The 18988-nt window shown below is 40.2% G+C and overlaps 1 protein-coding gene across 3 annotated transcripts in view; it reads right to left on the reverse strand.

Moving 5' to 3' along the window:
* Positions 1-685: 685 nt before the first annotated feature.
* The window catches only part of LOC115207557 (microphthalmia-associated transcription factor-like), a 34475-nt gene continuing 16172 nt past the window's right edge, over positions 686-18988 (reverse strand). For 2 of the 3 annotated variants that reach the window (XM_029774740.1, XM_029774742.1), the window contains 8 exons: positions 3877-4104; positions 3552-3647; positions 3262-3379; positions 2928-3011; positions 2499-2552; positions 2294-2369; positions 1978-2125; positions 686-1830 (listed from right to left, as the gene is read on the reverse strand). In XM_029774740.1, coding sequence (XP_029630600.1) covers positions 1429-1830; positions 1978-2125; positions 2294-2369; positions 2499-2552; positions 2928-3011; positions 3262-3379; positions 3552-3647; positions 3877-4104 — 1206 coding nt within the window. In that variant the 3' untranslated portion in view covers positions 686-1428. Of the gene's footprint in view, positions 1831-1977; positions 2126-2293; positions 2370-2498; positions 2553-2927; positions 3012-3261; positions 3380-3551; positions 3648-3876; positions 4105-4574; positions 4858-18988 lie in introns of those variants that run through there. The other variant, XM_029774741.1, reaches the window with a different exon arrangement.

Here is an 18988-nt window from a genome sequence, read left to right on the forward strand (position 1 = left end):
GTTAATTTTATATGAGTAGGAGCCAAACAACTCCTTCTGATCCTGGTTAATTTTATATGAGTAGGAGCCAAACAACTCCATCTGATTCACAGGGACCTTGTTCATGAGCAGGTCCAAAACCTGGCACAATACCTCAGCTAACCCTTCATGGGTGATACTGTAACGCGTTACACAATATCTCAGCTAACCCGTTAAGGGCGACACAGTTTAGCTGAGGTGCTATATTCACGTGCTATATTCACGTCAGGGGAGTTTAGCAAAACAAGGTTGCTATATTCCCGTCAGCGGAGTTTAGCAAAAAGTGTCAGCCTATGTTATATATAAAAATACAAAAATGAATGTATTATGTCATGTTTTGTGTGGATCCCAGGAAGAGTAGTTGCCGATTTAGCAGTAGCTAATAGGGATCCTAATAAAATACAAAATACTTACAGAGGACCATGTAGTGGTCTTATGGAAAGTTATATTAGGAATTGATATTAGTCATCATGAAGTTATATTAGAGACAGTAATTCAGCAGTCTGACATTCAAAAACAATGGTTGCAGGTGCTCCTTCTGAGCTAAATATGTGTCATTGGTTTGACCTGGACAAAATATTATCTTCATGTGCATTACAACTTTGTACGGGGTAAGAGCAATGATCTAAATGATACGGTTGAGATAGCCAAGGGAATAAAAATAAAATGAATTCACTTTCAATTTAATACTTAATTAAAGGCCTACTTCAAAAAACTAAATCACAAAATATGTATATTTACAGTGTTGTTTTGTACAAATATCTTCACTTCAGATATCACCACGTCGGAAACAAAATTCATCAATAGATTGTATTCATTCAAATTGTATTCATTGTTCCTGAAAGTTGTTTCTAGTCGCAAATAATATTGTAGGTTTCAAACCATTGCTTCTAAATTTAAGGGTAAAAATGTGTCTTATCTCATCTTAAAATTTTGGTGAAATTTTATTATCAGTTAATTTAAGTATTCAACTAAATATATATTTCTCTATGATATCTCACAAAACAAATGTTTTAAACTAATTCAACAAATGGTCATGATATGAAAAAAATATCAAAATATTACACATGTAATACATTCTTGTCATGTTATTGTGCACTTCCTGTCAAATAATTCACACATGAAAAGTGAACGTTACAGTACAGTGAAATCTCAGCAGTCACCTTAGGTAGAGTAGCCTAATCTGAACAGCCAGATTTGATTCCAGAAAGAGACACAATATTGTAAAACAAACAAAAACAAAAGACAAAAAAAAATCCCACTGTCTTCATCCACTGAGTATGGAGGACAGCTTTGGATGCTAGCAGGGAAGCATCTCAAGGAATAGGCCATAGCAGCACCTAGCGTTGGCTCCAGTAATAACAATGCTACTTTATAAAATGTCAGTGTGATTTGAGCTTGTGGGCAGTGCTAACAACCATGATCATTCTCCTCCATGCTTGAGCTGCTGCTACGCCTGCTGCTGCTGTTGGAGGTGTCTGGGGAAGCTGAGGACAGAAGGGGGTCATTGGATGATATGGGCGACAGGGTGTTGTCCATTAGAATGTCCTTCAGTTTAGTGGATGCTTTGCTGGAGCCATATACCCCTGGGTCACCAGCATCCACAGGGCTGTCGTTAAAGTGGATGGTACCGTTGTTGAGGTCCAGTGTGGTGGGAGGGGACATGTCGGGACCTGGCTGCTGGTACAGGTCTGAGGGACAGTCTCCTAAGATGGGCTCCTGCTTGATGGCTCGGGCTATCAGCTCAGAGGAGCAGAGGGAAGACGATGGCAGAATCGCAAGACCATGAGCCCGTGCCTGCATCTCCAACTCCTACACAGAAACACACACAGAAAACACATTAACCCACAAAGAGTATTAAAGTACACATTCCAAGGAGTATTAAAGTACAGAAGTACAAAGGTTTTCCCTCAAGGCGCCCCTGTACCATGCTCACTGGCTCCCTCTGGACTGGCGTACCTGTATGCGCAGCATCAGATGGCGGTTGGCATGCTCCAGCCTTCTCTGTCTAAGCTCCACCTCCTTAGCTCTCTGCTGCTCCCTCTGCAGCTTCCTGATGTAGTCCACTGAGGCCTTCAGAATGGTGCCCTTATTCCAGCGCATGTCCCTAGGGACCGCAGGAGACAACAGTCAGTGCATACATGAAGCGTACATGTAGCAACTAAGCAGCTGATCCTTAAACTACATGAACCTTTATGCCATCCGGAAGCAGCCAGAGATTTTTGGTAGATAAAAAAGATGAGTATCCAAAAGTGGTATAAACTGTGCTACTTACGGATCATTAGACTTAGGAATCAGGGTTCCAAGCTCTTTGATTCGATCGTTGATGTTGAACCTTCTCCTTCGTTCAACTACAGCGTTAAGAGATGAAAATTAGGAATCAGTTATAGTATCGTGAGGATCTGCAAATCAACTCTTGAAAATATCAATATCAAAATATCCCAAATAACTGACTGCTCCTCTTTGCCATAGAAACTCACTTAAGTTGTGGTTGTCCTTTTTTTGTCTCTCTTTGGCCATCGCTCGAACCTCAGCTTTTGGGCGGAAGGGAAACACTTTTGAGTGACAAAAGAAGGTGTCCTATTCCATACATACTCAAGATGATTACAACCCATTTCTGGCTAAATACCATTCATGTTAGCTATCTTTGCTACAATTTTACTGAGACAGTATATAGATCCATATTGTGTTATATTTTTCAATATGCACAAAATACTTCACAGAGACCTTTAATGCTGCATTTCATATTACATACACAAAATATCCAATCTAAGATAGATTATTATGAATTCCCATTGGCATTTTAGTTCAGGTACATTAGTGAGCCGCCATGAAAATAGTTTCATAAATGTATTAAAATAATTCAAATGACAATGGCTTAAAAATGTGAAAATCTAGTGATAACGTACCAACTGGAAAGCCCTCGGGCCTTTGGTAGTTGTCAAACTGGCCATAGGATCCAGTATTGTCCAGTACGTGCATCATGCCAGGAGCTGGAGTATTGGTCAATTATTTGATCAATTTAATGTATAGCTAACAGTATATTTATGCATTTTACAAATTGTACACAATATTTATGCATCTTTGCTTCTTTAACTGTTAGTATATCACTACAATGGTTTCACAAATTGAATATAAACATCTTTAAATATTTTTAATTTGAAAGGGTTGAAATTATTAACATGGAGCTGCTTTGCTGAGGGTGTTATAATGTGTTATACCCGGTAGACAAAAAACATTAACCTGAGAATTCCCTTTTGATGTTGGATAAGCTACCAGGGCAGGAGTTACTGATGGCAAGTCCACTTGGGGGAAGCCCTTGATTTCCATACATGTCCAGAAGGTTACCAGATACAGGGAGCTGAGGAAATGAACAGAACATTCAATAATTGCAATGCAACAATTAAGAAAGATATTTATATTCTATAGCATACAAAGCTGTAGTTCCTATTCAGTAAATGTGTTGTAGGGCCTGTAGCTATTGCACTCATCACTTGAAAAAGTTGTTTCAATTGTAAAGGATGTCAACTTACTGTATTAGTAACCTGGAGTCCTGGGTCCATAAGTCCAAAAATATCCTCATTATAACTTGTTTCCAAGCTAATAATGTCATCAATGACATCATCCATCTGTAATAAGGATGGAAAACACATTAGAAACCAACCTATATAGTAGTACCAGATTTTTATTAAAATAATGTTCTGATAAATAACATTGAAAGATATACCAGAAATCTACATGTATTTTGTAATCAGTTTGCCATTTTCATGAAGTTAGTTATAAATCCACTGTGAAATCCAAATGAGAAACCAGGGTGAATGTTATATTGGATCTCTGTGGCATCTCTGTTATGCCTACCTCCTTCTCGCAGTTGGAGCTGAGGGTCAGCAGGGCCATGGGGCTGTTGGGGGCACTGCTGCCTGGGCCGGGGGGCATCCCGTGCTCCGGGGGCTGGCTGGGGCACTGTAGGCTGCCGGCCTGGCTGCCAGGCTTACCCCCAAGGGTTGTGGACAGGTACTGCCTCACCTGCTTCCTCTGGGCCTGCTGGATGTGATACTTGGTGGGGTTCTCCAGATGCGTCTGTACCTTGGTGGGGGAAAAGGAGAGACATGGAAGGCAATTAACATTTTTCAGAAGTCAGTTTTATTCAATGTCAGTATTGAGGTAGTCATCTTATCCTATGGAAACGCATAGTTATCCACTGAAATGTCGCTTTGTAAAATGTTGTCTCACAATACAGATCTTTGACATTGTGTGGATTGATCTTCAGACTAGAATGCATGCCTGAAGATCAACACACATGGATGTGACACAATCAGAAACAATGGACAGAATAATTTCAATCAGCGCCTCCAGTTATACACCACGTAATTTATATTACTCAATGACAGTCAATTATACAACACAGTTAGGACATTGTCATTGATTAGTGAACATTTCTGTTATATTATTAGAATTCTCAGAACAAACATAGTACTGTAATATACTAGAAATATAGTAATACTGCATCCTGATAGAAAACCAAACCAAAAAAATAGTTCAGTAGCACATCTCACCTGGTAATGGCTGTATTCAAGCATCTCCAACATATTGTAATTTGTATGATAGTATGTATCAGATATTCCCTTGTTCTGGTCAGTCAACTGTGTGGACACAGGGCTAACATGAAAATAACAGGACAGACTTGGTCAGTTGAACTTATTAAAGGAAAACCCCTCATGAGTTATGTAAGTTAGGAGACAGGGGGAGGATACCAGGGCTCATCCTCCCTGTGTTGTGTTGTTCTAGTTAAACTGAGAATTTATGTCTTCACAGGGTTCATTTGACGTCAACATCTCTGTCTCACAAAGGACCCTTTCTGCTGGTGGGTTACTAGTCTCCAAACTGAAACTCGCTCACGGCTAACTAACGTTTCATCTTTAGTTCCGCTCATCTAGTATAAAACATAATTTGTTCTGAGAACACGGAATACAATTGACACCACTGTTCCATTACAAACAGAGCATATGAAAAGATAAATCCCAAAATGTAGCAGCATTTTTAAACAGATTGTCCATCCCCCTACCAACTTTTGGTGTTAAGTATTTAAGCACTAGTCTGAGAGGTTCACAAATGGTGTTCCAGGATCCACTAGTCAACTAAGTCATAGCCAGTTCCTACTTAGTCTGCCATTTAAGAGGCCACTAGGGTTAAAAAGGCATGGCACAATAATGGAATCACTGCTGACTTGAAACCTCTGGAATATGACATTACCAGAAACAAATATAACTGTGTAATTAAGAACATTAATCTATGCCAAAGTTCAATAGTTGATCCAGATCACTAGGCCTGTATGCTAATAAAGTTCAACACTGCTTAGTGAAATCTGTTATATCTGGTTTGCAGAAGACACATGGCATTCATGGTTCCAAAACCATGTCAAATATAAATAAATAAAGACAATATAAGTAGTTGTATCTAACACAAGGGGCAACTGTACTTTATATAAATGAATCAGTTAAGATTCCTATAAACAGAGAATATTCTCACTCACACCCTTCTATAGAAAGATCATTGGTTTTGACTGGTTTTGGCCTGTCTCTGCATGTGTATAGAAGCTATGAGCCGAGTGTGGGTCTATATGCCCACTGGGATTTCCACTATGCAAAAAACAAAGAAAGTATTAGCTAATTTATAGAACTATTCGTTTTTAGTATAGAGAAATATGCAACCAAAAATTGTAGAATAAAAATAAATAAAAACATTTAATCCACAAATCGTTCCAAAAATCCTCATTAGAAACACCCGCCACCCTTTCCTCCAAAATCTATTATCATAAATGTTGAGCTCACATCTGACCATTCTATTCTAACAAAGCTAGCCCATTATTCTGGGACAGTAATTTAGAGTTATACAGCAGGCGTCATGCCTGGAGCCAAGACGTGTGATGTTGCACACCTCTCTCTCTCTCTCTCTCTCTCTCTCTCTCTCTCTCTCTCTCTCTCTCTCTCTCTCTCTCTCTCTCTCTCTCTCTCTCTCTCTCTCTCTTTCTCTTTTCCCACATTACTATTAGTAATTAGATTTAGTTCTTCTCTAGCTGCCTGTCAACAGTATATTATATTGACACTCCTTGCACCCTTAAGCACATACAGTGGATGCCTATACATACATGCTTTCACACAGGTCATAGTAATCAAGTTGTGGTACATTAAAGTATTGTATTGCTTGATTGTACTTCTTTAAAATATCACACAGAATGTAGATACACGTGTGTGCAGACTGTGCACATATCAGTGTCTATTGCCTTAGTTAAATAAAGGCTAACACCACACCCTCACCACTGACCAATCAGATCTACCTGACAAAGACTGTGTATACTGAGAATGAAGAAGGAACCCTTAGCAAAACATAAATACAACTTAGAAAGACTCCACAAGGCACATGCTTGACCAGTAGCACTATACAGTAATTAATCTGTCTTAATCGTCCGTTATACATTGTAGCCCTTGGATATATACGAATAACCACAATAATATGTTTGTTCCAGGTTTATTTAACCATTGTACAAGTTTGTTAAAGGCCCCTCATGAGTTATGTAAGTTAGGAGACAGGGGGAGGATACCAGGGCTCATCCAAAGTGTGATTTTCTTGTGTTTTATATATATTTCCACAGGTTGTAATAATATTGTGAAATTGTTAAAATTATAATAATGCCCTTTCAGTGTAAGAGCTGTTTAAAAAGAGCACCTGAAATTTCTACCTGTTTTGGTAGGATGGAGTTTTGGCCTGCCTGGTGTCATCATCAGGTGCAAAATTATCTAATAGGAAATAAGAAAGAGAGTTCCAATAGAATAGCATAGAATAAGAAAGAGAGTTCCAATAGAATAGAATAAGAATGAGAGTTCCAATAGAATAGCATAGAATAAGAAAGAGAGTTCCAATAGAATATAATAAGAAAGAGCGTTCCAATAGAATAGCATATAATAAGAAAGAGAGTTCCAATAGAATAGAATAAGAAAGATAGTTCCAATATAATAGAATAAGAAAGAGCGTTCCAATAGAATAGCATATAATAAGAAAGAGAGTTCCAATAGAATAGAATAAGAAAGATAGTTCCAATATAATAGAATAGAATAGAATAAGAAAGAAAGTTCCATTAGAATAGAATAAGAAAGAGTTCCAATATAATAGAATAGAATAGAATAAGAGAGTTCCAATAGAATATAATAAGAAAAAGAGTTCCAATAGAATATAATAGAATAAGAATGAGAGTTCCAATAGATTAGAATAGCATAAGAAAGAGAGTTCCAATATAATATAATATAATAAGAAAGAGAGTTCCAATAGAATAGAATATAATAAGAAAGAGAGTTCCAATAGAATAGAATATAATAAGAAAGAGAGTTCCAATAGATTAGAATAAGAAAGAGAGTTCCAAACCTCTCTGCCAATAACAGCTGGTTTTCAGTGTTCCCCTCCCCACTCTAACCACTCCTAGACAGTCATAGCAAATGTGTTGCTAGAGAAATTGCTCTTTGCTAAGAAGCTATTTTTGTTAATTTTTTACCATTTTAACTGAAAACAATCACAGTAAGGTGCTGAAATGATTTTTTGATTTACCCAGAAATTATTTGATATTGAGATAAAAACAGCTGCATTGGATCTTTAAGTTCCGCATGCCCTTCGAGCCATGCACACCATATGCTGCACTAGTCGAGACATAATTCTTGGAAATAACCCTTGAAAAGAAAAATGGAGCTTAATATCTTTAACATAGAATGTCCTTTCTAATTTAGGAACTTCTGCTTACTAAGCTGTTCAGCGCTGTACACCATTATGTCAAAGAGACAAACATTGTTCTGAATGGGTCAAAGTGTAAACAAAAAAATGTCATGTGTCTTTCTCTGTCTGAAAAATCTAAAGAGATGAGGATAGAAGCCCAGTCATTACAACACACTAAACTGCTGGTCTGAACATGCATATTTCCCCATCGATGTCTCCCAACTACATACTCATGTAATTGACTAGAGAAGTATTCAAAATGACTGTGCTAATAGTGCCAGCTCTGAAAACCCTTCCATGGATGGGAGGTGAACAAGTTGGTGAAAGAACTGCGCAGCCGTGAGTCAAAATTTATGAGGATCCTCACATGAGATAAAGCGATGTCAATAGCCGCTCTAACTAACGCAAAGGTCTACCATTCCATCCTAAACAGTATGATGCCTTTGTTGGGATTACTGGAAACCGTGACTTGGAGTGGAGGAACGGGCTTCCAGATAGAGATAGAGAGGTGAAGCACATGCAGGGGAAGTGCCCTACGGCCTGGCAGAACCTTCACCGATAATAACCCAGAGAAAGATCTCTTTGTGCTAACATAGTAGAGGACGTCTTTGTTCCGCCCTCATTTTGTGGCCTTTTCCTTCAGCCAAACCTTTGGGTTAAGACACATACGTGAAGAAGAGCAGTATTCCTCATCTCCCCACAGCGACTTTACCCCTCTTTTATTTATAGGCTCTTCGCGAGATGGAGGTTTACCACCTTCCCACAGAGAGCACATGGGCTTACATTGATGGCTATAGCCACTGGCTGCCATGATCCCTTGGCCTGTGTATAACTACTTGTACACACTGCTGAGGAAAAACTCTTGACTATTTATCAAACTGCATTGAACTAATGTTATTCTCCAACTAAAGTCATTTAAAGTATAGTTTACTATACATTACCACCTCACATTCTTCTAATCAGAGAAACAATGTAACTATTATGTTTATTTCAGAAATCACTGTAGGGTATCATAGCCCTACTAGTGACCTGCAGACCCTTTTCTTGCTCTATGATAAAACTGTCTGTTGTCTGGATGATAGCCCCTTTGCCTAAAATGGGATACTCTGAGGTCTTATCCTAACTTGAGACGTGTTCACATGCATCAGGCTGTCACTAATCTTGCATTTCCATGAAAATTTGACATTAGGGTGCCCTGGTGCCATGCAGTCTAGAGCGTAAAACTGGACCAGAAACCAGTCAATGGACACAAGAGAGGTTCATGCCCCATGATATATTCCTAAATGACCCTTCAGGTTTCATATCACCAGTCCTGGCAAAACCTTATCTCCCCAAAAAAACAGATGTTTGCTTTCTTTGGACTATTCTGTAATGATGGGGAGGTGAGTCGGAAGCAGGTGAAACGTTTTAATAAAACAACAAAATCACGAACACGACACTAACATAAGGCATAACGCCGATACACAAGAAAAATACCAGTGAACCTGGGAGAGTGACATATAAAGGGGAGGAAATTATGAAGGTAATAGAGTCCAGGTGTGAATCATAATGAGTCACAGGTGCGCGTAATGATGAGTGCCAGGTGTGCGTAATGATGAATCCCAGGACCGGTGGTTAGTACTCGGGCGACTTCGTACACCGGAGGGGAGGAGCAGGAGCAGACGTGACATATTCTTTAAATACTTTATGCTGAAGTTGTGGTCTGTACATTGTGATCATAAGAACGGTAATGTTATACTGTTGTTGGGGTGAAAAAAAGTAAATGCAAACATAATTTCCATTTTAGTCATTTAGCAGACTCTCTTATCCAGAGCAACTTACAGTAGAGCGTGCATACATTTCTCATACTGGGAATCAAACCCACAACCCTGGCATTGCAGTAACCATGCTCTCTACCAACTGAGCCACAAAGGACAAAATGCATACAGGTGACTATTAAATCCTTTTTAGGACCAATCTGAATTTTAAACCGCCTGGCCACTGCCAGCTTGTTTGGTCAGTTGTGTGATGGGGCAGGGGAAACCCTAACTTATCTCACATTCATAGACACAGCTAAGTACTAAGCTCATAAGGCATGTGCTGTATAAATTACATTCTTTAAAAATCAATGGGTATATATCTTCAACAGCAGAAAGCCTTATAGATTGTGCCTTTAAACCATTTCACAGATGGGATGTATACACTCTTATTCACCCCTTCTTCCCTTGGACTTTGATTTCTTAGATGCAGGGTTAAGATATGTGTCAAGGAGGTAGAGATTTGGTGAACAGAGTGGGAGAGAGATACAGCGTGGAAGTTGTTGAGACCAGACAAAACACTGAATGCATATCTGTGAAAGACAGCTCTTCGTTGAAAACAAGAGAGACTTTGTGAGTGTTTAAGTGACCGCTATGTGTTGGGTTCCATCGTAGCCCCAAGGCACTGGGTCTTGCTCTCTAGCCTTCCAGCCCATAGTTACAAGCCTCTGACATTGCAGGCGTGGGAGCTGCTGTGATGACATGGGCTGCTCAGCTAAGAGGATGGCAAACGGACAAAGAGACATCTTCTACTTGGACCAGGGGTTGTGTTGTGTGCTATTGGGCCTGTGGCAAGAGAAGTTAACAAGAATGTAACCCTTCTCTGCCCAGAATGGCAAACATTGTCCAATTTATGAGGGATTAAGAAAATGCACTTGCCTAAATTATGAACAAAAGAGCTTATGTTTGCAGCCGCGTAAACCCACAGAGCTGGTTTATCATAGCCTGGTATGGGACTATGAGATCTCAGATAAACTTGCTATGACAATGTAAGTCCATTAAACAAGGGAGGTCTGATACTGTACATCCTGCCGTAGGGTCAAGAGGCGTAGAATCTATAAATGTGTCATGAGTTCAGCGATGTACTGTATAGCACAATACTAAAAATACTAATGAATGCAGAAGGCAGAACATTTGTTCAGTGTGTCTAACATATATATATATTTTAAACTACTCAGTGAATCAAAAGTGGAGACTGCAATGCATTTATCAAATCTGAAACAATATCCCCCATCATGCCTCAGCTGGTCCTCTGTAACTCAGTTGGTAGAGATTTTGGGTTAAATTCCCAGGACCACCCATATGTAAAACGTATGCACGCATGACTGTAAATTGTGTCTGATAAATGGCATATATTTTGAGCAATGTTCCCTCTAATTTTGGGGGGCACTGAGCAAATTTTAGGCCTTGTGGTCGGAAACTTGAGAGAATTTTGTGCAACTTCCGGCGCGTTTACAGTGAACATTGAAGCTGTACCCTTACAGTTTTAGACAGTAGCCAATAGGCTATTGTGGCTATTTCAGTATAATGTAGGCCTACCAATGGAGCAAATCCCATAGCATTTTCTATGATATAGCCTACAGTAGCCTATATGTGGTGTTCATTGCAGGCCTACATTGTATGATACTTTTTAAAAGCGTTTTTACATTATGAAGGGCTTGACATTAATTCATGATTTTTTACTTGGTCTGTAAGACCATGGGCCAACTAGGTGACTGTAAATTGCATTGTATTGTGTTGTATGATGCAAGAAATCACTTTTCAAAATAAAATGTATTATTATTACCACACAGAATATTAGACAATGTAGGCTGCCCCTCTGCCTATTAGCTTATTTGCAAATTCAAGTCTGTCTCAAAATATAAAACTGTCTCTTTAATTAAGACATAAGCTTTTTACCTGACTGGCTTTTCAAATACAGCATGAAATGTAGCCTTCAGGTTTTGTGCTCTTGTAGGAAGCAGTAACTCCCCATTGCTGACCTATACTTATCTATAACTGGATTAATAACTCATTAACTAGCAAAGAATATCAACAAACGTGCACTGTGATCTGAAAAGCGTTCACTTGCGGGTGATTAAAAGACTGCTCGTGTGCCCCGCCAATAGAATTCTACTCCGTTCAGCTCTGGCTCTGCCTACAACAAAATCACAGACTCAATCTTTCAAAGTTACAGTTGTAGTTGGAAGTTTACATACACTTAGGTTGGAGTCATTAAAACTCGATTTCAACCACTCCACAAATTTCTTGTTCACAAACTATAGTTTTGGCAAGTCGGTTAGGACATCTACTTAATCTAGTAATTTTCCAAAAATTGTTTACAGACCGATTATTTCACTTATAATTTACTGTATCACAATTCTAGTGGGTCAGAAAATTACATACACTAAATTGACTGTGCCTTTAAAGAGCTTGGAAAATTCCAGAAAATGATGTCATGGCTTTAGAAGCTTCTAATAGACAAATTGACATCATTTGAGTCAATTGGTGGTGTACCTGTGGATGTATTTCAAGGCCTACCTTCAAACTCACTGCCTATTTGCTTGACATCATGGGAAAATCAAAAGAAATCAGCCAAGACCTCAGATTTTTTTTTGTAGACCTCCACAAGTCTGGTTCATCCTTGGGAGCAATTTCCAAATGCCTGAAGGTACCACGTTCATCTGTACAAACAATAATACGCAAGTTTAAACACCATGGGACCAGCAGCTGTCATACCGCTCAGGAAGGAGACGCGTTCTGTCTCCTAGAGATGAGCGTACTTTGGTGCGAAAAGTGCAAATCAATCCCAGAACAACAGCAAAGTTAGGTTATGTATAATTTGTCAACATAGTTAAGGTCTGTCCTCTGCTATTCCAGCACCATTTCAACTTAAACATTTAAACATCATAAAATCTACAAGGCTATATATGATTAGTCTAATACAGTGAAAACAAACTTAAAGATACCAAAAAGGCATTACAGAGGGTAGTGCGTACGGCCCAGTATATCACTGGGGCCAAGCTTTCTGCCATCCAGGACCTCTATACCAGGCGGTGTCAGAGGAAGGCCTTAAAAATTGCCAGACTCCAGCCACCCTAGTCATAGACTGTTCTTTCTACTACTGCACGGCAAGCTGTACCGGAGCGCCAAGTCTAGGTTCAAATGGCTTCTTAACAGCTTCTACCCCCAAGCCATAAGAACAGCTAATCAAAAGCCTCGCTACTGTTATTTTATTGTTGCTCCTTAATTATTTGTTATTGTTCTATTTTTCTTCTTTTTAATTTTTATTTGTTATTTTATTTATTTTTTACTTCAGTTTATTTTATGAAATACTTTATTAATACTTATTTTTCTTAAAACTGCATTGTTGGTTATGGGCTTGTAAGTAAGCATTTCACTGTAAGGTATACTCCTGTTGTATTCGACTTTGTGACAAATACAATTTGATTTAATTTGAATTAGATGGTTACAGTTCATGGTTCTTATTGATATGGATTATTATTTTGACTTTCTCCAAAATGAAGGCCATTATGCCAATAATAGGTTATCCCTAGACATTTGAAATATCTTTATGCCTAGAAGGACCCTATGATCACTCGGGCTACACAGCTGATGCCTGCTGGACTGTTCATTAACACGGTACTTCATTTTGTTTATCTGTCGGCCCCAGCCTCGAACTCAGGCCCTGTGTGTAGCTAACTGACCCTCTCCGCCCATTCATCGCCATTTACCCGTTGTTGTTGTCCTAGCTGTTTACCCGTAGTTGTCTCACCCGTTGTTGTCTTAACTCTCCCAATCAACACCTGTGATTGCTTTATGCCTTCCTCTAATGTCAATATGCCTTATATACTGTTGTTTAGGGCAGCTCTCATTGTTTTATTTTACTGTGGAGCCCCTAGTCCTGCTCAACATGCCTCAGATAGCCCCATTGTCCCACCCCCCACACATGCGGAGACCGCACCTAGCTTAACTGGTGCCTCCAGTGATACAACCTCTCTCATCGTCACTCAATGCCTAGGTTTACCCCCACTGTACTCGCACCCTACCATACCCTTGTCTGTACACTATGCCCTGAATCTATCCTACCACGCCCAGAAATCTGCTCCTTTTATTCTCTGTTCGCAAAGCACTAGACGACCAGTTCTTATAGCATTTAGCCGTACCTTCATCCTACTCCTCCTCTGATCCTCTGGTGATGTAGAGGTTAACCCAGGCCTTGTGTGTCCCCAGGCGCTCTCATTTATTGACTTCTGCAACCGTAAAAGCCTTGGGTTCATGCATGTTAACATCAGAAGCCTCCTCCCTAAGTTTGCTTTACTCACAGCTTTAGCACACTCCGCCAACCCTGATGTCCTAGCTGTGTCTGAATCCTGGCTTAGGAAAGCCACAAAAAAATCTGAAATTTCCATCCCCAATTACAACATTTTCCGTCAAGACAGAACTGCTAAAGGGGGTGGAATTGCAATCTACTGTAGAAGTAGCATGCAGAGTTCTGTCCTACTATCCAGGTCTGTGCCCAAACAATTCGAGATTCTACTTTTAAAGATCCATTTCAATAAGCATTTCTCTACAGCTGGCCATGCTTTCCACCTGGCTACCAAAACCCCGGCCAACAGCTCTGCACCCCCCGCAGCAAGTGGCCCAAGCCCCCACCGCTTCTCCTTCACCCAAATCCAGACAGCTGATATTGTGAAAGAGCTACAAAATCTGGATCCCTACAAATCAGCTGGGCTAGACAGTCTGGACCCTCTCTTCCTAAAATTATCTGCCGCCATTGTTGCAACCCCTATTACTAGTCTGTTCAAGCTCTCTTTCGTATCATCTGAGATTCCTAAAAATTGGAAAGCGGCTGCGGTCATCGCCCTCTTCAAAGGGGGAGACACTCTAGACCCAAACTATTACAGACCTATATCCATCCTGCCCTGCCTTTCTAAAGTCTTTGAAAGCCAAGTGAACAAACAGATCATCGACAATTTTGAATCCCACCGTACCTTCTCCGCTATGCAATCTGGTTTCTGAGCTGGTCACGGGTGCACCTCAGCCACGCTCAAAGTCCTAAACGACATGACCGCCATCGATAAAAGACAGTACTGTGCAGATGTCTTCATCGACCTGGTCAAGGCTTTCAACTCTGTCAATCACCGTATTCTTATCAGCAGACTCAACAGCCTTGGTTTCTCTAATGACTGCCTAGCCTGCTTCACTAACTACTTCTCAGATTGAGTTCAGTGTTTCAAATTGGAGGGCCACAGGGTTCAATTCTCGAGCCAACTCTTTTCTCTGTATCTATCAATGATGTCGCTCTTGCTGCGGGTGATTCTTTGATCCACCTCTACGCAGACGACACCATTCTGTATACATCTGGCCCTTCTTTGGACACTGTGTTAACAAACCTCCAAACAAGCTTCAACACCATACAACACTCCTTCCGTGGCCTCCAACTACTCTTAAAAGATAGTAAAATGAAATGCATGCTCTTCAACCGATCGCTGCCCGCGCCCGCCCGCCCGCCTGACATCCCTACTCTGGACGGTTCTGACTTAGAATATGTGGACAACTACAAATACCTAGGTGTCTGGCTAGACTGTAAACTCTCCTTCCAGACTCACATTATGGATCTCCAATCCAAAGTTAAATCTAGAATCAGCTTCCTATTTCGCAACAAAGCCTCCTTCACTCATGCTACCAAACATACCCTCGTAAAACTGACTATCCTACCGATCCTTGACTTCGGCGATGTCATTTCCAAAATAGCCTCCAACACTCTACTCAGCAAATTAGATGCAGTCTCTCACAGTTCGATCCGTTTTGTCACCAAAGCCCCATATACTACCCACAACTGCGACCTGTATGCTCTCGTTGGCTGGTCCTTGCTACATATTCGTCGCCAAACCCACTGGCTCCAGGTCATCTATAAGTCTTTGCTAGGTAAAGCTCCGCCTTATCTCAGCTCACTGGTCACCATAGCAACACCCCCCCGTAGCACTCGCTCCAGCAGGTATATTTCAATGGAAATCCCCAAAGCCAACACCTCCTTTGGCCGCCTTTCCTTCAAGTTGTCTGCTGCTAATGACTGGAACGAATTGCCAAAATCACTGAAGTTGGAGACTTATATCTGCCTCACTAACTTTAAGCGTCAGCTGTCGGAGCAGTTTACCGATCACTGCAACTGTACACAGCCCATCTGTAAATAGCCCATCCAACCAACTACCTACCTCATCCCCATATTTGTTTTTGTTTTTCTGCTCTTTTGCACACCAGTATTTCTACTTGCACATCCACATCTGCACGTATATCACTCCAGTGTAAATTGCTAAATTGTAATTACTTTGCCACTATTGGCCTATTTATTGCCTTACCTCCTTACTTCATTTGCACACGCTGTATACACATTTTTCTATTATATTATTGACTGTACATTTGTTTATCCCATGTGTAACTGTTGTTTTTGTCGCACTACTTTGCTTTATCTTGGCCAGGTCACAGTTGTAATTGAGAACTTGTTCTCAACTGGCCTACCTGGTTAAATAAAATAAAAATAAAGAGCCTCCATGCTTCCATCATAACGGTCAATTTTGAATGAGGAAAAAAAAATATTCCAGGGTTAGTTTGGTAAAACTAATCCCATCCGAATAGTCCACTGGAAAAACAAACATGCTGGGATAATAATTACATAACCGAAGTTATATAGTAATACTAGTCCCATGCCAATAGGGCTTATTGGTCATACTAGGCTACCATGCTAAAATGTTTGCTAGCCTAACTTCCTTGCATGGGCAAAAATGAACCAGCTAAATTAGATAGCTAGCTAGTTAACGTGCACCTACTACATCTAAGCTACATATTACACTTCAATCGTCTCAGGCCAGGCTATCATAATCATTGGCCTGTACAGAGAATTAAGTAAAAACACTAAGTCCAAATACCCATCTCCATTCATGGTTTATGAAAAGAAGGATTTAGCTAGCTAGCTACAACAGGACATCAACCCATCACATGCTACCAGAAACCAATGCTTTTGATGTGATTTGATTGGTGTGATGCTAAATCCAAACAGGCCTCCCTTGGGGGACGTTTTGCTTAGCCAAGATCACCCACAGTTTAGCTCAATGCAACGCTGAATGGTTAAATAGTTTATCAATGTTTTATCAATGGCAGCCAAATGCTCACTGGCATCCATCCATCAAATGCTACAGTGGCAACATGTCATACTCTTTTTGTCCAGACAGTATCAGATACATGGGCTACACATACTGAGGCTTTTGGGCGCTGTTTCACTCGCTCTGATTATTTCTCCTGTGGGATAGATACAGCCAATTGCTAATTGAATGACAATTATGAAAACACAGAGAGACGAAAGAGAAATTGTTTTCTAATTTTAAAAAATGCATTGGTCAAATTTTTGGGAAAGCCTGGCTTCCTTTGGCCTCCATGAATAAATGGCACTGATTATTTTCCTCCTAGAACAAAAGGGATCAAATTAAGATCCGACATACTGTATGTAGGATCTTAATTTGACCAGTATTGTTTTAGCAAAATAATCCTGCAGCAACAGAATTTAAATGTTTAGTCCATAATGTTGCTTGGTCGGTGGTAAGTCTATTAGCTGGACAAAAGCAGGCTAAAATACTGTTAATATAACCGTGTGTTAGTGCAGGTTTTCAGCGAATTTATGTAAATCTCAAAGCCCATCTGCATTTCCTGTGGTGCAGGAAAATTCTCAGCAACAAAAGAGTGATCAAATTAAGATCCAAAATCTGTAGGAAGAGAGTCCTCAGAAATCCAGAGTTATGTTGGTCTTCTTACTGAACTATGTTGAAACAAAGACCTTTTTCACATTGCTGGGTTTTGACAAAGTATTAAACCTCAGAGCTGGGCTCACCAAAATGAGGAGCACAATGATAAAGCATTATGCAGCTCCACACTAGGCCCCGAGCTGAACATTTCCAAAGTTCAACCCGACTACCAACTATCAGAGGGAGGGAAAAGACAGCAAGTCTACTCCGCACGTGGAGCTAAATCTGATGGTATTTAAAAGTCAACTGTATGGAAAGCATCTCCACTTAGTGCAGTCTGGGCAACTTTATCTGATATCTAATCAATACAGTTTATGAATTTAGATGATTTAAAAGGCTATTTATTTATTAAGCTAGACTGAGTCCCCTTCCAGTTCAGCCCTCTCCGACTCCTACTGTGCCCACCCAGGTGAAGCTTTGTTGAGCTCAATGGTTACAAAATACCTTATTGATGTCAAGCTGTGATAATCATCCTAAAAGCCACTAATCCTAACTCTGCACTACCCGCCACTACCCACCACTAACCACCACAGCACTACCATAGCCTCTACAGGTCAGAACCAAACAGAAAATATGACTCTCAAGTGATAAGCCCTAATAAAACCGTTATTGTACCGTAAAAAGTATCAGGTACGGATCAAAAGTGTACATTTTCACCCCACACGAACAATGTGATCGTTCCTCAGTCTGTATAACTGTAGCACAGGTTTGATTGAACATTCTGTAGAAGATCCCTTGGAACACAGATAATGTCTATAAGAACAATCGTTCATTTTAGTTTTTTTGCTCATTTGTCTGTTAATGTTTGTCTGTTCTGGTTTCAAGTGATTCTCCTAATTTAACTATTAATTTACAGTACTTACACTTGCCTTTGTGTATGAAAGAAATGAGAATGTTCCCTTTTGCCCGAAAAGACAGAGTAGATGTTTTTTCTGAATGGGCTTACATTATTTGGGGAGCTGAGTGGACGCCATACATCTGGGTCCCCCAATAGGATATATATATATATATATATATATATATATATATATATATATATATATATATATATATATATATATATATATATATATATATATATACACTGCTCAAAAAAATAAAGGGAACACTTAAACAACACAATGTAACTCCAAGTCAATCACACTTCTGTGAAATCAAACTGTCCACTTAGGAAGCAACACTGATTGACAATAAATTTCACATGCTGTTGTGCAAATGGAATAGACAACAGGTGGAAATTATAGGCAATTCTTTGGGGGGCCGCACAGCCCTCCATGTGCTCGCCAGAGGTAGCCTGACTGCCATTAGGTACCGAGATGAGATCCTCAGACCCCTGTGAGACCATATGCTGGTGCGGTTGGCCCTGGGTTCCTCCTAATGCAAGACAATGCTAGACCTCATGTGGCTGGAGTGTGTCAGCAGTTCCTGCAAGAGGAAGGCATTGATGCTATGGACTGGCCCGCCCGTTCCCCAGACCTGAATCCAATTGAGCACATCTGGGGCATCATGTCTCGCTCCATCCACCAACGCCACGTTGCACCACAGACTGTCCAGGAGTTGGCGGATGCTTTAGTCCAGGTCTGGGAAGAGATCCCTCAGGAGACCATCCACCACCTCATCAGGAGCATGCCCAGG

This window comes from Salmo trutta, chromosome 14 (assembly GCF_901001165.1).
Source record: "Salmo trutta chromosome 14, fSalTru1.1, whole genome shotgun sequence".
Lineage (NCBI taxonomy): Eukaryota > Metazoa > Chordata > Actinopteri > Salmoniformes > Salmonidae > Salmo > Salmo trutta.